At 36.7% G+C, this 20,405-nt stretch overlaps 3 protein-coding genes across 5 annotated transcripts; 1 reads left to right on the top strand and 2 right to left on the bottom strand.

The window, feature by feature from the left end:
• The first annotated feature begins 1,931 nt into the window (after positions 1 to 1,931).
• On the top strand, positions 1,932 to 8,096 carry LOC125212959 (cellulose synthase A catalytic subunit 2 [UDP-forming]-like). Of its 3 annotated transcripts, XM_048113274.2 has the most exons (13): positions 1,934 to 2,513; positions 3,318 to 3,513; positions 3,631 to 3,830; positions 3,960 to 4,177; positions 4,370 to 4,636; positions 4,794 to 5,148; positions 5,278 to 5,415; positions 5,563 to 5,688; positions 5,874 to 6,086; positions 6,170 to 6,443; positions 6,510 to 6,706; positions 6,788 to 7,138; positions 7,242 to 8,096. In XM_048113274.2, the coding sequence occupies exons 1-13, from the start codon at positions 2,433 to 2,435 to the stop codon at positions 7,824 to 7,826; spliced, it is 3,201 nt and encodes a 1,066-aa protein (XP_047969231.1). In that variant the 5' UTR covers positions 1,934 to 2,432; the 3' UTR covers positions 7,827 to 8,096. The 3 variants fall into 3 exon arrangements, with proteins under 3 accessions (XP_047969229.1, XP_047969230.1, XP_047969231.1); XM_048113272.2 differs by having other exon boundaries at positions 1,932 to 2,513; positions 6,510 to 7,138; XM_048113273.2 differs by having other exon boundaries at positions 1,932 to 2,513; positions 6,170 to 6,706.
• A 1,011-nt stretch (positions 8,097 to 9,107) lies between these two features.
• LOC125212960 (Tetratricopeptide repeat (TPR)-like superfamily protein) lies at positions 9,108 to 11,626 on the bottom strand. Its single transcript, XM_089067419.1, has 2 exons — positions 11,289 to 11,626; positions 9,108 to 11,080 (listed from the first exon to the last, which is right to left on the bottom strand). Exon 2 carries the CDS (start codon positions 11,065 to 11,067, stop codon positions 9,130 to 9,132), a length of 1,938 nt encoding a protein of 645 aa, XP_088923545.1. The 5' UTR covers positions 11,068 to 11,080; positions 11,289 to 11,626; the 3' UTR covers positions 9,108 to 9,129.
• Positions 11,627 to 12,332: 706 nt separating this feature from the next.
• Positions 12,333 to 19,424, bottom strand: LOC125212958 (Splicing factor, CC1-like protein). The gene is made up of 13 exons (XM_048113270.2): positions 18,625 to 19,424; positions 16,974 to 17,052; positions 16,796 to 16,852; positions 16,430 to 16,485; positions 15,746 to 15,971; positions 15,245 to 15,331; positions 15,068 to 15,142; positions 14,835 to 14,918; positions 14,198 to 14,262; positions 13,924 to 14,119; positions 13,743 to 13,831; positions 13,366 to 13,480; positions 12,333 to 12,615 (listed from the first exon to the last, which is right to left on the bottom strand). The coding sequence occupies exons 1-13, from the start codon at positions 19,293 to 19,295 to the stop codon at positions 12,574 to 12,576; spliced, it is 1,842 nt and encodes a 613-aa protein (XP_047969227.1). The 5' UTR covers positions 19,296 to 19,424; the 3' UTR covers positions 12,333 to 12,573.
• Positions 19,425 to 20,405: the final 981 nt, after the last annotated feature.

Here is a 20,405-nt window from a genome sequence, read left to right as displayed (position 1 = left end):
TCATTTAATTTAACTTTCAATAGAATGGGATTAGATACAACTAACAAAAGATCAAAATAAATACTCAAAAGTTTACTTTATTAATACTTAAATTGAAGTTATTTTGAAAGGGAATCCATGGTTTTTGGTACTAGAGTACAATTATTCTTCAATTCTCGGATTCAAAAAATTATACAAAAAATATTTAAAACTTGCATGTTTCTGTGCGTTAAAATGCTAATTTTTCTTAAATTGCTAACTTGCTAACTCATGAGCATAGTGTATTAAAAATATCAACACGATCACATTAAAATATCAACATATATTTATGTTGACATTTTAATGAACTGTGTTGACATTTAAATATAAATGTCAACATAATGTATTAAAATATCAACTTAAGTTTATGTTGACATTTCAGTATCATCGTGTTGACATTTCAGTATCATCATGTTGACATTTTTAATATATTTCATTGATAAATTAGCAAGTTAGCAACTTAAGAAAAGTTAGCAACATATTACATCCCTACGTAGTTAATTCCTAATTAACGTTTAGTTCGGACTTAAGTGATCTGCTAATTATTCATAACTATAATTATAATTTAATTAAACAAGAACCAGGGCCAATTAGGTTAGCGCATGCTAATATAGTTTTATATTATACAAAATGAGAAGGAACTTAGTAGTACTAACCTAACTAGAAAACTATAGTACTAGATGAAAGTAGTGACAACGATATTATTTGAGTGTAAATATGGAGCATAATATTACAATCAATTGATAAAGTGCGTCCACCAATATAGTGGTCAAATTTGGATTTGTATCTGTTTGTACATGTGTGATTTTTTTTGGACTAGTGTCTAGTGCTTCTGTGCAAAACAACAATTGGCAAATATTTTCAAATTAAAATCAATCATGTGACACTATTAGATAATGTTCGTCGCTTCAAACTAATAGGAGTAATAAAAAAAGTTAAACATACGGGTCATGTATCTTAATAAATTCATTTGCGAAGTAGTTAAATTTATTTGGCTTTTAAATTCAACTGAATTCATTAAATTAAAAATTCATATAATTATTAAACTCATATGTAAACTAAATTAATTGTATTAAAAAAAATGGAAAACACTCCGTACGAACATAACAAAAAACAAAAATGAACCGAGAAAAACTAGAAAACAAAACAAAAAATATTTTTGTCACGTCTGAAAAGCAAAAGTAGATTAACGTGAAAGACCTAGCGTATCAACCAAAATACTAACATTAAGCGACTTATGGTTTTTCCCTCATATGCAATTTAGCTCGTCCCTCTCTATCCTTTAGCCTTTCCACAGCGTTAATTCTAGTCCCATGGCACAAGCCAAAAGCACCATTACTCGCGTTGATTTTAGTCTCATATGACTAGCCAAAAGCACAGTTATGTTATGGATGTCTTTATATCAAATAAAAATAATACTCTGATCATCCACACAATTTTAAAACTATACAAAAAAACATAAAAAGTGCTGTCACAATTTCCAAGATCACTGGACTAAAATAGAAATAGAGAGAGATGAAAGGAAATCACTCCCCAAAACCAAAATTTCACTTTCCCTCCCTTTCTTGCTCTCTCTCCCTCCAATTTCATCACACTAGCAAATTTCTGAATACCAAAACTGTGCACTAAACAATGACCCAAAGCCAAAATTTATTACAATACTACTCTCACTAGAGAAATGACACAGGAAAACAACAAATTTTGTGCTGTACCCAAACCCCAATTTCCCACTATTTCTTCTGCAATTTCTCCCTCCTCTATCTTTATATACACATATTTACATATATTTCTTTTTATAATATTAATGACCATAACCAGAGTGGGAAACTAACAACATTTCAGACACACCATTATGAATTACTCCATCATCTATTTAAATTTTCTCACATAAAATTAATCCTCTCTCTCTCTCTCTCTCTATTGATGACACTGCAGAGAGTTAGGTTGTAAAGAATGATGCATCTTTGTTTGCATTTTAGTTAATTTGTTGCCATTTTCAAGAAACACATTAGCCACCTTTTGGTTTACTTGGACTTTCCACCCTATTTTATTCATTTCCCATCGTTTTCACTCCTTTTATCTCACCACCTCTTGCTATTTAACCATCAATCTTCCTAAATTAAACGTATTCTAGTCCAAGACTCAACCTTTTTGGCGCATGAGCTGCCATTTTCCTCTCCCATTTTACTCAAACACCACAATCTTGGACCTCCATTCTTTGTTTTCTGCTTACTTCTTTGAGTGTAAAATCTCACTTGTTTCATTGCCAGTGAAGTACATTTGCAAGTTCGTTCCTGTTTTATTTTTCTTGGACTCGAGCAATTAAAAATTTAAGCTTTCGGAGATTGAGGGCTGAAGTAGGTGTTTTTTGTGCTAATTAAAAAAAAGTTGAGATTTTTTTATTGGTGGAAGTGATGAATACTGGAGGGAGGCTTGTGGCTGGTTCTCACAACAGAAATGAGTTTGTTCTCATCAATGCTGATGAAATTGGAAGAGTAAGATTTTTATTGGCCAACATTTATTGCTCTCTGTTTATGGGGTGTTGTGTATGGCTCACGTGAGATTTGTTTGGGATTTCTTGAAATGCATATTAATGTTAAAAGGTAGATAATGTGTGATTTCAAGTTCCATTGATAGTTTGCAATTTAGTGTTCATTACTTCATTTGTGTAGTTAGGAGTCCCAAATTATGTGTATAGGTAATTACTGGGTTATTTATCAACTGCTTCTTGGATTCAGTCCATTCAACTTTTATCTGTATTTATAGTTTCTCCAAACAAATGTTAGAATTTGTTGTATTTAGGGCTAGTATACTGTATGTTACTGTATTTGTTTATTTTTGGTTTTCTGGGAAGAGTTAATGTGGTTTACAATGTTTAATTAAAAATGTATATATACCCCTGACCAATTGTAATGAAATCAATATTCATTTTTATTTCCATTTTAGTAAATAAATTATTCTTTCTTCCAAATCTCCCTGAAAAATGTATGAATTCATTATATTCATTCTAGTAGCTTGATATTTTATCATGATTCTTTTGTCGGGATTCTTATGTGTTGTTAGCTGAATTTTGATTTTCTGTCATTTTGTGTGAACTTATTATTAGCACCTTCTACATTTTTTCTATGGAACTAAAAAAGTTAGCTGAATGCAGTTTAAAGTATTATCAAGTTCTTTATCGTCTGTAAAGCACAACCATTACATTGCAGAACTTGAAACTTAGTGTTTTCTTCCATAGCAAGTGATTAAGAAGCTAACCACAATGAGACTTCTCATGGTTATCTTTTGTGATTCTTTAGATCGAGTCTGTTCAAGAATTGAGTGGAGAAACATGCCAAATTTGCGGAGATGAAGTGGAGATAACTGTAGACGAGGAACTCTTTGTTGCATGCAACGAATGTGCTTTCCCTGTATGTCGAACTTGTTATGAATATGAGAGAAAGGAGGGGAGTCAGGCTTGTCCTCAGTGCAAAACCAGATACAAGCGTATCAAAGGTTAGTCTAACGACTAAACTTTATCTGTTTTACTGATTGTAAAAGCCATAGATGGTGAACTCCTTGATATATTTCTGCTTGGATGGAACCACAATCTCTGGTCTGTTTATGCTGCAGGTAGCCCGAGAGTGGAAGGTGATGAGGAAGAATATGAGACGGATGATTTAGAGCACGAGTTTGATTATGGAAATCCTGATGCCCCTGGCTTTAAACAAAAAGTGGGTGTTGTACCCTCTGTTCCTGCTGGTTCAACTGGATCAGCCACAGCCTCATCTTCTCAAGAGTTCGAGATCCCTCTTTTGACATATACTGCAGAGGTAGTCAAAGAATCATTACTCCTCTGTGTCTGTGTCTGTGTCTGTGTCTGTGTCTGTGTCTGTGTCTGTGTATGTGTGTGTGTGTGAATGTTTTGGCTTTTTGGTGATATGGGATTCTGATTTCTCTAGGATGCTGAGATTCACTGTGACCAGCAAGCTATCATCGTGCCTAGATCTATGGTTCCCGAAAAAGACATTGCCTTATATGGCTATGGAAGTGTTGCATGGAGAGATCGGATGGAGGAATGGAAGAGAAGACAAAATGACAAACTTGAAGTGATCAATCATCAGCAGAGTAATGGCAATGGTGATTTAGATATCAGTGAAATGGATCCTGATTTGCCTATGTGAGTATAGTCTTCTTATCAGATGCTTGGATGCTGTTTTATCATAGAGAATCAACCTTAACCGATATCATATAACTACTTCTCTTTCACTAAACGGATCAAATTCTCCTGACTCCTCACAATTTTTTTCATTGCACTAATATTTTCTGTTTGGACTTGTGGCTTATTTCTCACTTCGTAATGTTTTTCTAGGATGGATGAAGGGAGGCAGCCGCTGTCGAGGAAAATACCCATATCTTCAAGCAAGATAAGTCCATACCGATTGATAATTATACTCCGCCTGGTGGTTCTTGGCTTCTTTTTCCATTATAGGATTCTCCATCCTGTCCACAATGCCTATGGCTTGTGGATTACATCGGTTATTTGTGAAATATGGTTCGCTGTGTCGTGGATACTTGATCAGTTCCCGAAATGGTGCCCAGTTGAGCGAGAAACATACCTTGATCGGCTTTCTCTTAGGTATATGTGTCTGCATCTTAAGACATCATTTCAGTTAAGATATTTGAGCAGCTGAATAATGATTTAATTTTCAGCTGTCTAAGCTACTTGCAGTAATCACAGTTTCTGGTTTTCGACTGCTTGATGGTGGATGACTTATTTGGCTTCATTTTTTTAGGTATGAAAGAGCCTTTGAAGGAGGAAAATCCTCGGAGTTAGCAAGCGTAGACATCTTTGTGAGCACTGTTGATCCCATGAAAGAGCCTCCTCTTATAACAGCAAACACAGTTCTCTCCATTCTTGCAGTGGATTATCCAGTGGACAAAGTCTCTTGCTATGTTTCAGATGATGGTGCAGCAATGCTTACATTTGAAGCACTTTCCGAGACATCCGAATTTGCTCGTAAGTGGGTTCCTTTCTGTAAGAAGTTCAGCATTGAACCTCGAGCTCCAGAATGGTACTTTTCACAGAAGATGGACTATCTGAAAAACAAAGTGCATCCTGCATTTGTGAAGGAAAGGCGTGCAATGAAGGTATGTAGTCACGCGTGAACAAACTCATATCATATCCATGCTCATGTACACAAAGAAAGAGATCGAGAAGAGGTCATCAAGGCCAAAACTTTTTCTAACTTTTTCATGTATTTGTTTGTTTTGTACCAGAGAGAATATGACGAGTTCAAAGTTCAGATCAACCGTTTAGTAGCCATGGCAGAAAAAGTCCCTGAGGATGGCTGGACAATGCAGGATGGAACACCTTGGCCAGGAAACAACGTCAGAGACCATCCCGGTATGATCCAGGTTTGTGACACAAACCTTGAGTAGTCTCAGTTTACGGTAATCAAGCACATGTCACATGAATATGGAACCAACTTGGATTCTGAAGGCTGATTTATACCCATGGAAACTTCATCGAATATTCTTAGTTATGTTTTACCATGTCAACAGGTGTTCCTCGGTCATGATGGCCTTCCTGATGTGGAGGGGAATGAGCTGCCTCGTTTGGTGTATGTTTCCCGTGAAAAGAGACCTGGCTTTGAGCACCATAAGAAAGCCGGGGCCATGAATTCTCTGGTAAATATCAACTGCATATTACTGCCTTTGTCCCAGAAGCACAGTTCACTATTCATTTTACCTTTTCAAGTACATAAAAGGCATTAACTTACTACTATATTTTTGTGATGGAGGGAGTATTTTTTTTATTTAAATTATTTCTCCCCTTTCACTTTATTAAATTCTGCTGTTTGTAAAATGTTCAGGTCCGGGTTTCAGCTGTCCTGTCAAATGCTCCTTATCTTCTGAACGTCGACTGTGATCACTACATAAACAACAGCAAGGCACTGAGAGAAGCTATGTGTTTTATGATGGATCCCACTTCAGGAAAGAAAGTAGGCTATGTGCAGTTTCCCCAGAGGTTTGATGGAATAGATCGCCATGATAGATACTCTAACCGTAATGTTGTGTTCTTCGATGTAAGTGTAGCTCATTTTTGCATTTTTCCGGTCTATTGCTCTTGTTATCATCCAGGAAAGCTGACATCTTCAACTATAAACAGATCAATATGAAGGGTTTGGATGGTCTGCAAGGACCTATATATGTTGGAACGGGGTGTGCATTCAGAAGACAAGCTCTTTATGGATGCGATGCTCCAACAAAGAAGAAGCCACCAAGCAAGACTTGTAACTGCTGGCCAAAGTGGTGTTGTTTGTGTTGTGGTTCTAGAAAGAAAAATGGAGGAAAATCGAAGAAAGACAAGAAAAAGAAGACGAAGCAGAGAGATGCCTCCAAGCAGATACATGCTCTTGAAACCATTGAACAAAGGATCAAAGGTAAAAAACATTATCATATGCATCTTTCTTTTAAATTTCTTACTAGTTGGTATCTCTTTGCGACAGAGCCAAATATAGCAACTCCACCTCGTATCTCCCAGGAGACACTCGAGAAGAAGTTTGGGCAGTCACCAGTATTTGTAGCTTCAACGCTATCAGAAGATGGTGGCGTTCTAGAGGGAGTTAGTTCGACATCACTCTTGAAAGAGGCCATTCATGTTATAAGCTGCGGTTATGAAGACAAGACAGAATGGGGAAAGGAGGTGAGTCGTTTAGTTTCTTGCTTTTCTGTTTACTTTGACATGTTTTCAAACGACCGTCTAAATGTCAACATGCTAAACCAGGTTGGATGGATTTATGGCTCTGTCACGGAAGATATACTCACAGGGTTCAAGATGCACTGCCGTGGCTGGCGCTCAGTTTACTGCACGCCTAAGAGGCCTGCATTTAAGGGATCAGCTCCCATTAACCTCTCTGATCGTCTCCACCAGGTTCTGCGATGGGCTCTTGGTTCAGTCGAGATTTTCCTGAGCAAACACTGCCCAATCTGGTATGGCTATGGAGGTGGCTTGAACTGGTTGGAACGGCTTTCCTACATAAACTCTGTTGTATATCCATGGACTTCTATTCCATTGATCGTGTACTGTACATTGCCCGCCATCTGCCTTCTTACCGGGAAATTTATTGTACCTGAGGTATGTGATGATATAAAATATACTCCCTATTCATCTCTGTTACAATCATATTTATTCGAATTGCTTTTCATATATCCCTTATAAGTTATATCTTAACTTGCAGATCAGCAACTATGCCAGCATTGTATTCATGGCCCTCTTCATCTCCATTGCCTTGACTGGTATTCTTGAAATGCAATGGGGTCGTGTTGGCATTGACGACTGGTGGAGAAACGAGCAGTTTTGGGTTATAGGAGGAGCTTCCTCACATCTGTTTGCTCTTGTTCAAGGATTGCTCAAGGTTTTGGCTGGAGTGAGCACCAACTTCACGGTAACCTCAAAAGGAGGAGATGATGGAGCTTTCTCCGAGCTGTACTTGTTCAAGTGGACATCACTGCTGATCCCACCTACTACATTGCTCATAATAAACATCGTTGGAGTTGTGGTTGGGGTTGCAGATGCCATCAACAACGGATATGACTCTTGGGGTCCGTTGTTTGGCAAGCTATTCTTTGCGTTTTGGGTCATAATGCATCTCTATCCATTCCTCAAGGGATTGACAGGGAAGCAAGAGAGGTTGCCAACAGTTATTGTGATCTGGTCGATTCTGCTGGCTTCGATAGTGACCCTTTTGTGGGTGCGAATCAACCCCTTCGTGTCGAGAGATGGACCTGTACTTGAACTGTGTGGACTTAACTGTGATGACTAAGACAGCATTTGCACACAGTTTACTATCTGAGTAGTGATGATGGAGTTTTGTGTAGTGTAGATATAATTCTTGATGTTTGTTTGGAAAATGGTTCTATTCATTCTTTGTTAGATATATTTATGCTTAGTAGTGATGGTTTGTTGATTCTGGTTTTCTAGTTTGTCATCTTGGTATTCAAATGTGGTGGCAAACCGCAACTGTGCTTAAAGCTCATCATTCTTTGTATTATTATTGTTGATTTTTCTTATATGTGATTATAATTTAGAGTAATTGCAGTGTTTCAATTTCAAGTCTTGATGAAAAAGATACGTTTGTTGTCAGGGTTCTGTCTGGAGAAGTAATCTGATTCCTTAAGTTTGAAATTCATGTGTTTGTTTCGGTTCATAATTAAACTGGGAAATTAGTCAAAATCTAAGAACAATGAAAGTTAGTACAACTTTCCAGGATTCTGAATCTTAACTTTTCTTAGGTATTCTTTTTCCCAATTTTAGAATTCTTACATATTTAAAGAATATAATATAATTTATTAATAATAATAATAATAACGACATAATAATAGTAATGATAATATAATAATTATAATAATTACAATGTTCTAAAAATAATTTAAAATTATAAATCATACTTAATTTCACTATAATAAATAACTATAATTAAAAGTATCATAATTATAACTATATTTTATAATAATTCATAATAGTAATAATAATTTATTAAATAATTAAAATATAATTATATAACATAAATCTTATAATAAATAATAACTATTATATTTTATAAATTAATAATTAATAAATAAACTCATATTGCAATGTTAATTTATAAAATTTATTCAATTGTAATATCCGTAAATATTATAATTATAATATAATAATTATATTTATTATTATAATAAATGAATACTATAATACTCCATGTAACTATAATTATAATTATATTATTGTATATTATGATGGATAATCCATATTTAAACTATCCATCGTAATAATAAATATAATAATATAATAATTATTATTTGTAATTAATAATTTATTAAAAAATTTACAATATTATTTTTTTATAAATAAATAAATAATAAGTATATTTTTAGTTTGGTGTTTAAATTAAATATAAATTTAAAATCTTGATATTTTCCAAACACAAGAAAGTAAAGTTACTAGGAATCATATTGCCGGGAATCATTTTCCTTGCCAACTTTACTTTCCCGCCAACCAAACATGGCCTAAGAGGTGCGAAGAATAAGGTGGAATATTAAAGTATTTATTGAGAAAAGTAAAAAAATTTAAAAATGAAAATGTCATGACTAAGATTCATCACAAGAAGAAATGTCCATGTCATCTTTCAACTGTAAAACTAAGTAATTCAATGTCTCAAATATCATACAGTTATTAGGATGGCACCGATCCTCAACTGTAAATGAATAGCATTTCCCATCAATATGTACAACACTTTGGCCAGGGATTTTGGCCACTTGCTTGGCCTTCATCTCCATGCGCATAGCAGCTACCCCACTCCACTCATTAGCCAATGCATATACATTAGCCATTTCAACGTAAGGTGCTGCAGCCCCTGGCACCAGTCGAAACAGATGACGTGCTGCATGCTCAGCAATCTCTAAGTCGCGATGGATCTTGCAAGAACTAAGCAAAACACCCCAAATCCCTGCATCTGGTGTGACAGGCATCTCTTGGATGAAATGCAATGCTTCTTTAAGCTTCCCCCGACGCCCAAAGAGGTCGGCCACGCACGCATAATGATCCAACCCGGGATTCAAATGGTACTCACTAGTCATCATGTTAAAGATCTGCCACCCTTTCTCCAACAAACCAGCATGAGTGCAGGCTTGAAGAACAGCAAGGAAAGTTACATGATTTGGCTTCTCACCAGACTCCAACATTCGATCAAAATGATCCAATGCCTCTCGGGATCTCCCATTAAGTGCGAATCCAGATATGAGAGCCGTCCAGGAGACAACATTCTTCTCATCCATTGCAAGAAAGACGCTCTCAGCGTGTTCCATGCTTCCACATTTCGAGTACATGTCTATCAGTGCATTACACACCATCAAATCCTTCTTTAGCCCCTTTGCAGAGCTGTAAGCATCGATCCATCTCCCAACATCAAGCCCTCCGGATTTACCACATGCTGCTATGAGATGGAAAACTGTGACTGAATCAGGCTTCTCGCCAGCAGCTTCCATCTCATGGAAGAGGGATAATGCCTCATCCAAATCACCCTTATCTGCATACGCGCCAATCATCACAGTCCACGTAACGCAAGATCTCACACTCATGCAGTCGAATACATACCTCGCGGATTCAATGGCACCACACTTAGAATACATGCAAACAAGGGTGTTAAGCACGGTGATATCTGCATAACACCCAATTTTCACTCCATGAGCGTGAACAAGCATCCCACAGAGTAAAGAATCCGACTGCTGAGCCATGGATGAAAGCAAATTAAGAACCGTGCTTGCATCAGGCTTGTATTCATCACGAAGCATCCTGATGTATACCTCAATCGCCTTCTCCCACTCTTCAAAATAAGCAAATCCAGCAATCAAAGCATTCCACGAAACTACACTCAAACAATCAGAAGCAATGCCAAGGAACACCTTCTCAGCCAAGAGCATCTCGTGGCACTTCGCATAGCCAGCTATCAAAGTGTTGGCGACCAAGACATCCTTGTCAACCCCACATTTCATCCCAAAGCAATGAACACCATTCAATAACATTGAATCCTTCAATCCAGAAATCAAATGAGTCAATCCCATCAGAGTAACTGCATCTGGCATAACGCCGGCAGCCCTCATTCTACTGAACAGCAAAGAAACCCTATGAAAGATGCCTGCTCGAGCGAAACCCACAACCAACGCATTCCAAGAAGCTACATCACACACAGGCATTTCGTCGAACACGCCCTGCGCACAACCCAAACTACCACATTTCACATACATGTCCACTAATGCAGTATGCACATACACATCCCAACAGTAGGGCGTTTTCACAACGTGAGCATGAATCATTGTCGACAGTTTGAGGTCTGATAGCTTCGCACATGCTTTTGCAACAAAAGGATAAGTTAAATTGTTGGGATGTAAATGAGAGTGTTGTTTCAATTGGGCAAAGAGAATAAGCGCTTTGTGAAAATCGCCATTGTTGACTGCTTGCCTTATGCAGTAATTCCATGAGGTGACTGAGAGTCGGTTGAGTAGAGGAAGGGTGTGGGTTGATACCATGTCCCAATGTTATCTAGAGTAGCATCCAAAAATCAAAGTATTAACCAAAAATGCAATTGATCCAAAAGCTTCAATATTTCATGCATTTTAAATCTTTGCTAACAGCATTTGTTCATCAGCTAGCGATCTCTCCATGGAACCATGAGCATTAGTACCACTGTACTCTGCACATAGCCATTCCCAAAGTTACTAAATTTGTCACATAATGTGGAATATACTACCTTTAAACCCAAATTGCCTCATTGGAATCACTTAATCCTTCTCCTCCTCGTTGCCTGTGGGAGAATTACATACAGGAGAGATGCCGGAGTTCGTCGACGGCGGCGGAATCGGCCAGATAAACGCTGTACAGAGAGATGAAAGTATGTGTGGATGTGGATATGGAGAGAGAGGTGTTGAGACAGAGAGACAAGGAGAGGCTGCCACGTTTGACAGAGGAAGGTGGTCGCCGGCGGAGGGCTGTGTGTATGTGAATGGCGTTATGATTCCGTAACTCCATTTTCTTTTCTTTTTTAAATCCTGTACCTATAACTTAGATATTGTTTACTAAAATTAATATAAATACATTTCTAATCTTTTTACTTTCCTACTAAGCTTTATTCTAATTTTAGGTTTAGCAAACATTTTAATTTCTCATATTTAATTCTCTTCCCTCTAACCTTTATTACATCAATTCTATATTAGGACCTATGTTAGGATACATCAATTTTTAAAATCTCATATTAGGACCTATATTAGTACGAAAACGAAGGGAGTATTAATCTATAAAAATACTCATTTAATGGTACAGTTACATTACAAAGAATATGAATAACGAATGATAACAAATACTCTCTCAGTCCATCAATTCAAGGCCAATTTTAAATGAGTTTTAAGAAATGTAGTAAAAAAATAAATCTTACTTTTACATACTCTCTTCATTCTATAAGAATATGTACTCTTTCATTTTTAATCCGTCTCACATCTCTCTTATTTTACCAATTTTACTTTAAAATCCGTATCGATCCAAAAATACATATTATTTGGGGATGGAAGAAGTATTAGTTTTATATTAAAGTGTGTTTGAAATAATGTTAGTGAAATATAGGTTCCATAACAAAAAATAGTAAAAAAACAAATGAAATATTTATTTATAGGCATACAAAAATTTAAAAAATAGGAGACTTATTAGTGGACGGATGGAGTTTTTACTCCCTAGTACCCAGTATAAAATCAACTTTCATATAAACATTTTATGAATAATATCTTAATTTAATGAAACAAAATTTGTAGCAAAACCCAGCTGAATAATGGAATTAGTAATCGAAGCTGCGTTCACAAACAATATCCATTTAAACGGTAGCTCAATTCATAATATTAGAACTGTAACGGCAGTCTGGAAAATTACAAGATTACATTGATCTGGAACGCTTAGAACTAAGCCTAGCATAATCAAATTCAACATGGTGTTTCGAGGATGGGGACTCGGATGCGAAACCTAAGTCGCACTTTCACCAGCAGGCTTGATCAGGGAGCACCTTTGAATTTGGCATCGTATTCATAAGGTTGCTGCATCACAAAATACAAGAACCATAACAATTAGAACAAAATCAACGTTATAATATAACTGAGTGCACATTAAGAACCATATTTGAAAAATAAACCCCACAAAACTACTGTCACTAAGATCACAGCAGTGGAGCATCATAGCAACAACAGTCTCCCATCTGGATTTATAGCATTCTGATGAACTACATAACTTCCTACCGCAACAGAGAATTGTTTCTTACAACTCATGAATCTCCAAGGCAGGAAAAACTTGTTTTCGTGGCTAGTAAACATGTTAAGAACCTCAGCTAAGCTAAATGCATGTTTTAGTAAGTTCACAAACAAAAGAGTAGGAACTTCCACAACTATCTTTAAAAATACTAGTAGAACTAACTATACTGAACAGAAAATCCAAACTCTTCTTATTCTGCAACTAGAGTCAACTCAGTCGAGGCATCCTTTGGAAGAGGGTTGGGGTACGCTCGAAAATTTTAGTTCTGTATGGGCTTTAGCTTCTGAAGACTTTTGAATGCTGTACGAGGACGGACAGAGATATGTATGTCTCTATTCAAGTGATGAAACATGATATCACCACAGACTAGGTCATTAACCTAAGGATCAACTCCCCCCCCCCCCCCCCCCCTCTCGACACAACCAAAAAAAACAAAACAGAATGAAAACATTCAGACAGTAAATGGGACCCAAGACATTTCACATATATAATCACACATTCAAGGAGGAGAAAGATGGTGACTTGTTGCAGAAAACTACCAAGAATATGGCCGAAATCAATCTGCGAGCAAACCATCTCTTGTGCATTGCCTGTTGAGCACGTGATGCAGCCTCCACACTTTCGAACCTCAAATAAACATAACCGGCGCTGTTCCTGTTAAGTAAACCAATGTATGATTAGATTTCCAGCACAACAATGGCTACTTCAATAAAACCATGTGCAGGTTAAAAAACACATCATATGGAACAAGAATTTCTCTCTTTTTCAGTAATTTTGGGCCGAGAGTGCTGGAGAGAGGGAACAGGAAACACCACTGTGCCCATTTTCAATAAAATCATGGGGGCCGACAAAGTACAACCTTTGGATGTCAATCATGCCATTTCAAAAGAAGTGTAAAGTGAGTGAGTCCCCTTACTTGTCAACATATGCATGCTTCACACGACCATATTTGGAACATTCTTCTTGCACATCATCTCTAATGTCCAGATCAAACTCAGGATCAGACTGCAATATGATAACAAAATAAATCATTAACATGCAGCAAGTAAGAAAAGATACAAGTCTCACTGAGACCAGAAACATACAGCAACACTAACCTCAGTGGCTGGATCGAACATATTCTTCAACAACAAACATTCACTGGGTGTTCCAATAGGTTCTGGAGCCATAGAAGCAACCTGGGCAGGAAGAACTGCATTTGGAAGGACTGCTGTTGGATTGATGGGCATGGTGATAGATTGCTGTGAAGGAGCCGCTCCATTGAAGGCAGGCACTCCAAGGGTCCCTACAACACTGTGGAAGAGATATCAATTCAACATTCAACATAAACCAGAAGGAAACTACTGATCAAACAAAATCCTGCATGCGTACCTTGAAGCTATACCACTGCGGTCGAGCTTTGCCATGAGCATAGCTCTGGATTGAGCATTCAGAGCCTGCAAAGATTATAGACTTGACAATGAGACCCATATAAAAAGATGTTACCAGGTTCATGTTGGAAGGAGCAGCAATAATGATCATTCCTTAATAAATCCAATAAAAACTAACAAACTTAAAATTTCAACACCATGCACAAGCAGAGATCAATTTAAATTGCCCGAACATGAATTCTTAGTGCGAAATTGATCATTCCTTTGGTTAACATTATAGTTGTGCTTTTTCTTTGATAGTCACTCACCAGAAGAGCATCTGAAGTAAAGATGTCTCCTCTGGATAAGTAATTTGGTTTCCACATTCCACCATATTCAATATACACCATTAAAGTGTTAATGACATTTTTCTTAATGGGGCTTTCTAACATTGTAATGTACAAAAAATCCCGATTCAAAGATTAGAAGAAATGACAAGGATGTACATCAGGGCAAGTTAAGACTAATTCATCATTCAAAATTGAAAAGCAATGTTAACTAGGATAAGTTAGGAACCGCCATTGCAAACCTAAGAACAGTAACAAAAATATCTCAAAACAATATTATCATCCAGGAAATGCGATAAATTATTCACTCACCAAACCACCTCCATCATCATCATCAAAATCTGCAGTTTTTGTTCCAGAATCTTGTACTCCGACATGATCAGTAACTGAGGATACCTGAATTTGACACAAAAAAAAAGTATGACAACCAGAAACTGTGTATAATTGTCTTCCTAAAACTTTTATGTTGTTAGGTGACAGAAACTGTTCTGAAGAGACTGTCAATACCATTCAAAACATGGAAATCTAACAGCCAGCCCAATTACCTTAATGGTCCGACCAGCAATATCTAGCTTCCCATTCAAACTTTGTGCTGCCTTTGCATGTTCAAGTTGCCCAAACTGTAATAATGTTTAGATAAGTAAACCAGATTTTAAATATATAGAACATCCCATCGACAGATAATTAAGTATTAATTCAGTCAACATGCAGGAAATACTGACTTGGACAAACCCGAAACCTTTGCAATGTCCCGTCTCAGGATCTGTTGGTAGTTGAACAAGCTCAACAGGCCCAAAAGCCTCAAAAATCTGCAAATGATCAAAAGGCAATAGTTACAATTACAAATAAATAATAATAATAAAGGGTGATTAACCAAAAATAGGCCAATAGTAACAAAAATTAATATTTTGGACATTCCAAGAGATGACACAAAGCAACAATATGCAACAGCTTCAGATATCTACAAGAGTATTAAAGATCAATCTTTGGACATTAGAACGAAAAAATATATATTTATAGGCCCGGCTAAAAGATATTACAGACAACAAAATGGATAAGACCATAGCAGAACAAAAGTAGAGGAAACAAATCTCCAAGTCCCACTAATGGTGGGTTAAGATGGAAAAGGTTACGCATTAGTGGTGGTAATGGACCTAATGGTAGCACAACCAAATGCATGACAGATAAATTGACAACACCAGGAAGAAGCATAAAGATATTACCTGTCTGAGCTGAAACTCTGTCATGTTGAAATGTAAATTTCCTACATAAAGCTTCCTGTCTGTTGCACCATATGGTCCAGTAACTGACCCACCAGCAGAAGTGTTTGATTGAACAAGATTCTTTTCAGCCTCTGAAGGTTTCACCATTACAGGTTGTCCAAGAAATAGGTGCCCAGATAAAGCTATAGCCATTGGTACAGACATAGCATCATAAAATTCAATGTACCTGCAATCACAGTAAACAATCTTAATTGTGTGGAACAGACGTTTACAAGTAAAGGCTATGACGACTTATAAACACAGTACATTTAAGCCTTCTTGCAAATAAATGATTTAGTTTATTTTATTTTATTTTTATTCTAAGTCCACTATCAGGCTATCAGCAGAGGAACAGCGGGTTAAGCTTTTCCATTTTTATTCTAAGTCCATAAGCAGAAGATGGACATCCACATCAAGCTTTTCCAGCATGCAGGCAGCAGGTTACGGAATGGACTTAGACATAGAAAGATACAATGCTGAACCTTATTATCTTCATTTGGCATAGAATAGGAGTGGAAGTATCAAGTCTTCAGAAGTAAAAGGCATCCTATCCCTAACAATAACTGGAAAAACAACAATTCATACTACAACACAATATACAAATTTAATAGTGTGAAAGGAAAAATCAAATTAAGTATTACATACCCAACTCCTTTGGATCTCCTCGAGTTTCGATCCATAATCAATTTAACATCCCTGACCTGAACATACAAACAGGCAAGCATGATATAATTGCATGCTATCATATTATCAAAATGGGGAAACAGATGTATTGAACTTGGAGGTCAACAAAAATATAATACAAGCTTTAGAATACAAGGTTCAACACAAGGAAATTTGTAACCAATTACATGAGCCAATTGCCTCAAGGTGAAATCATATTTTTGGGAATTTTCACATTTCTCAGAAGAGAAGTGTTAAAAATCACCAAATGGTGGCATTACAAGGTGGAAACTAAAGGGAGTTCTAGATCATTAAATCAAAAGTGTCCCTATCATATCCTTAACCAACCTTTCCAGCTTGTGAAAAGAACTCAAATGCATCCCTCTCGGTCGCCTTCAGAGGCATCTACAATTAGGGAAGAGGGAAGAAAAATGATTAGAAATGATGAGATAAACAATAATGCAGGATGCATGAGGATTTCAGCATAGGATTATTGAGATATACACAATTACAGTCCAAGTAATACCTGATATACGAAAACAGTTCTCTGGTCCCTCTCTGGATCGGCTTCAGGCTCTACAGCTTCTCTTTTGTCCTTGAATCTCCTGCACAAATGACTCCAAGTAAAATGAGAACATATATAATCATTGAAAAAGGTCAGTATTCCAATAAATGCAGCCTTATTAGTGTCTTTGAGAATATAATCTCAAACCCATCCTTACTCTCCCCCAAAGTTCATGTACTTTCACCCCACACACTCCTCTGCCAGCACCCCTTGTATGAGTTCAAAAAAAACAAGACTATTCTTAAAGCAGACCAGTGGTTTTAATATCAATTCAACAAAAACAAGAACTAACTTATACTTTTACATATTACATGGTGAGCCTCTCCATCAGACACCAAAATGTAGACATCATCTCAAGCACACCAATATGATTCAGAACTATAAAATCGCATCTATTACAAGTCTGCGTAGTTTAGAAATGCAAGCTTAGAAGCTTTACAACATTACCCCCCATAAAAATTTGGGATTATGGCATGTATATTCAGAGATTACTATGCTTTGTAAAATGACTGCAAATTCCAGAAAGGTCATAGATTAAACCTAATCGCAATATCTTATATACACATTCACTAAAATCCCTGTTCAGAGTAAAAGGAATGCCACAGTTATGGAGATAAAGCATTTTCGTCTTCGAAGTGAAGAAAAGGATGGAAAACTGATACAGCTTCACCACAAGCCTTGCCGACCTAAAAATTGAACACACCATCGGTCAACATCTCAGTTTAGATGCATGAAAGTAACCTTAAATCCAGCTGTGCAAAAACATTAGAAGGATGGAAGGGTGAGCCAAATCTAATAGCCCAAATCAAAGAAACAAACAGACCTCATTGGACCCATTATGTGGTAATTCACTTTCTTCTTTGAAGAAGCCTTCACAGGGTTTCCGCATTGTTATCCCATTAAGATGCAAATAATCCATCTACGAGTTTAACTCAAGTTAGAATGCTAAATCCTCTATGATAAACTCACTATTCGTTTCTGCAGAATATCCTTAAATGTATTTCCCTAAGATTACCATTTACAACTCTCCTGAAAGAGTGGAAATTTTTTAGTAAAAAATAGATAATGCAGCAGGTCGTGTTCAATAAAACCACAGGCATATATAGCAGGGGCCAGGGAAGTATCTAGTTATTCTGGCTTCTACTATACATGATTGCTCCATGTGAGCAAGGCCTTAACTCAGCTGCTAGCTAGTCTTGATGGCAGTGAAGTGTAATTGAAATATAGAAATAAAAGGATAAGGACACTCAGAAAATTAAACTAAAATTTAAACGTCCAGCAGTTCGAGAACTCACAACGTTGGAATCAAACAAACCACTTAAAATGGATAAAAAATGAAAATTGTTGCATCAATAGTAACCAATCAAAATGACACTGGTAAACCAGTGCCTTTAAAAGTTAAGCCCCGCCATGTTGCTCAGGGAAAAGCCAATGCAATATGATACCCAAACACAACACCCGTTTACTTTGCAACATACTTATTTTTGTGATCATACTGGATTTTAGTGGCTAGGCATTCAAGGGAAGACCACACGATGGAAAAACAACACTAGTAACAGAATAGAAACAATAAATTTAAAAATTGAATCAAGAGAAAGCTGCAAGATATCACCTGCTCTCCTCACGCTCCTTATCCCTCAACAACTCCCTCTCTCTTTCACGGTCCAACCGACTCCGGCTGCGGCTCCTCCTCTCCACATCCCTCTCTCTGTCGCGGTCTAACCGACTCCTGCTGTGGCTCCTCCTCTCCCTCTCTCCGTCACGGTCTACCTGGCTCCTGCTGCGGCTCCTCCTCTCCCTCTCCCTCTCCTTATCCCTATCTCTCCTCTCTCTCTCCTTTTCCTTCTCTCCATCCCTCTCTTTCCTCTCCTTGCCTCTATCCCTATCCCTTTCCCTCTCTTTATCCTTCTCCCTCGAGCTCCGCCTCTCTCTCTCTGAATCCCGTTCTCCACTCCGATGCCTCGAGCTCCTTTCTCTGTCTCTGTCTCTATCCTTATCCCTTTCTCTGTCCCTGTCCCTATCCCTTTCTCTTTCGCGATTCCTATCCACATCCCTACCCTTATCCTTCTCTCTTTCACGGCTGCTGTCACCATTCCTCGATTTCTTGCTGCTGCTTCTCCTCTCCTTCTCATCTTCATCGAGCTCATCATCTTCACTCCTGTCTCTCCTTCTGTACCCCTTATCGCTCCTCTCTCTCTCCTTCTCTGCCTCTGGAGACCCCTTCGGTGAGCCGTTGGTTTCTTCCACCGCTTTCTCGAGGTAGTCGTACTCGTCGAAATCCATCCTGATCGGAAATTTTCAAGCTGCCGGAGGTGATAACGCAGCCACCACACTTGAAATGATTGGATTGTGTTGTCGAAACCCTAGCTAGTCGGGAGTAAATTAGGGTTTTTGAGAAGATTGTAGAAATGGTGAAGGACAAAATCGTAAAATGCAATTCTGGTTACTTAAACATTAATTTTTGTTAATATAGATCAAATATATTAGTGTAACTTTTATTCTAAATTTTTCATATTAATAAAAATAAATCATACAGTTTTACGTCTAGGGAAATGATCAATAGCAATCCCAAACTAAGACTAAATCTTAAACATTAGATTAGAAGATCTAGTGGTTGAAATAATATCACATGGATTATATTTTTAATTAAAAAAATTAATAAATAAAATTATAGGGTATTAATGTCAATTCTCTCTCATTAAAATCATCTAAAAACTTTAAATTTACGTAACTCTATCGATTTAAATTATTTTTTCGTAAAAAATATATCAAATTAAAGATAATTTTATAAGGATTCCAACGAGATTTCAATTGCATATGTTCCGACGACGTTTGGATGATGAAATTTGATATTTTTTATTTTAGTTTTCGTAAATGTTGATAACCAGATTTTTATCAATAAATATATCAAAAAATCTCAATAAAACCATGTAAAAATCTCAATAAATATGTGTTGATATTTTCTTGTACTAGTGTTGATATTCTTATGTCATATTGTTGATATTTGTAATACACTATGTTGATATAAAAAAACATTCACGAAAATTATCATATGATAACATAATGACGATATTACCCTTTGTTGATATTTTGTCTACTATTTATTGAGATTCGTAAGATTTAATCTCATCCATCATTTTAAAATCTAAAGGTGGAGATTTAGTCTTAATTTTAGATTAAGGTGCTATGAGCATTAGAACATGACCATTTATGTCTATTATGTAAATATTATATATTTAGTTTTGCAGTATATTACTTTTAAATGTGGATCAATTAATTTAGTAGTACTAGCCGACAATTTTAAAAGAGAAAAAAAATATGAATGCGAAGAATTATGATTGCATCATCCAGTAATAAAGAGTGAAAAAAAATGTTTATACATCCTTCATATTA

This window comes from Salvia hispanica, chromosome 3, assembly GCF_029641045.1.
Source record: "Salvia hispanica isolate PSC_SH4W2 chromosome 3, Shi_PSC_v1, whole genome shotgun sequence".
NCBI lineage: Eukaryota > Viridiplantae > Streptophyta > Magnoliopsida > Lamiales > Lamiaceae > Salvia > Salvia hispanica.
Note: the sequence above shows the minus strand (reverse complement) of the source record. Positions and strands in the feature narration are given on the sequence as shown.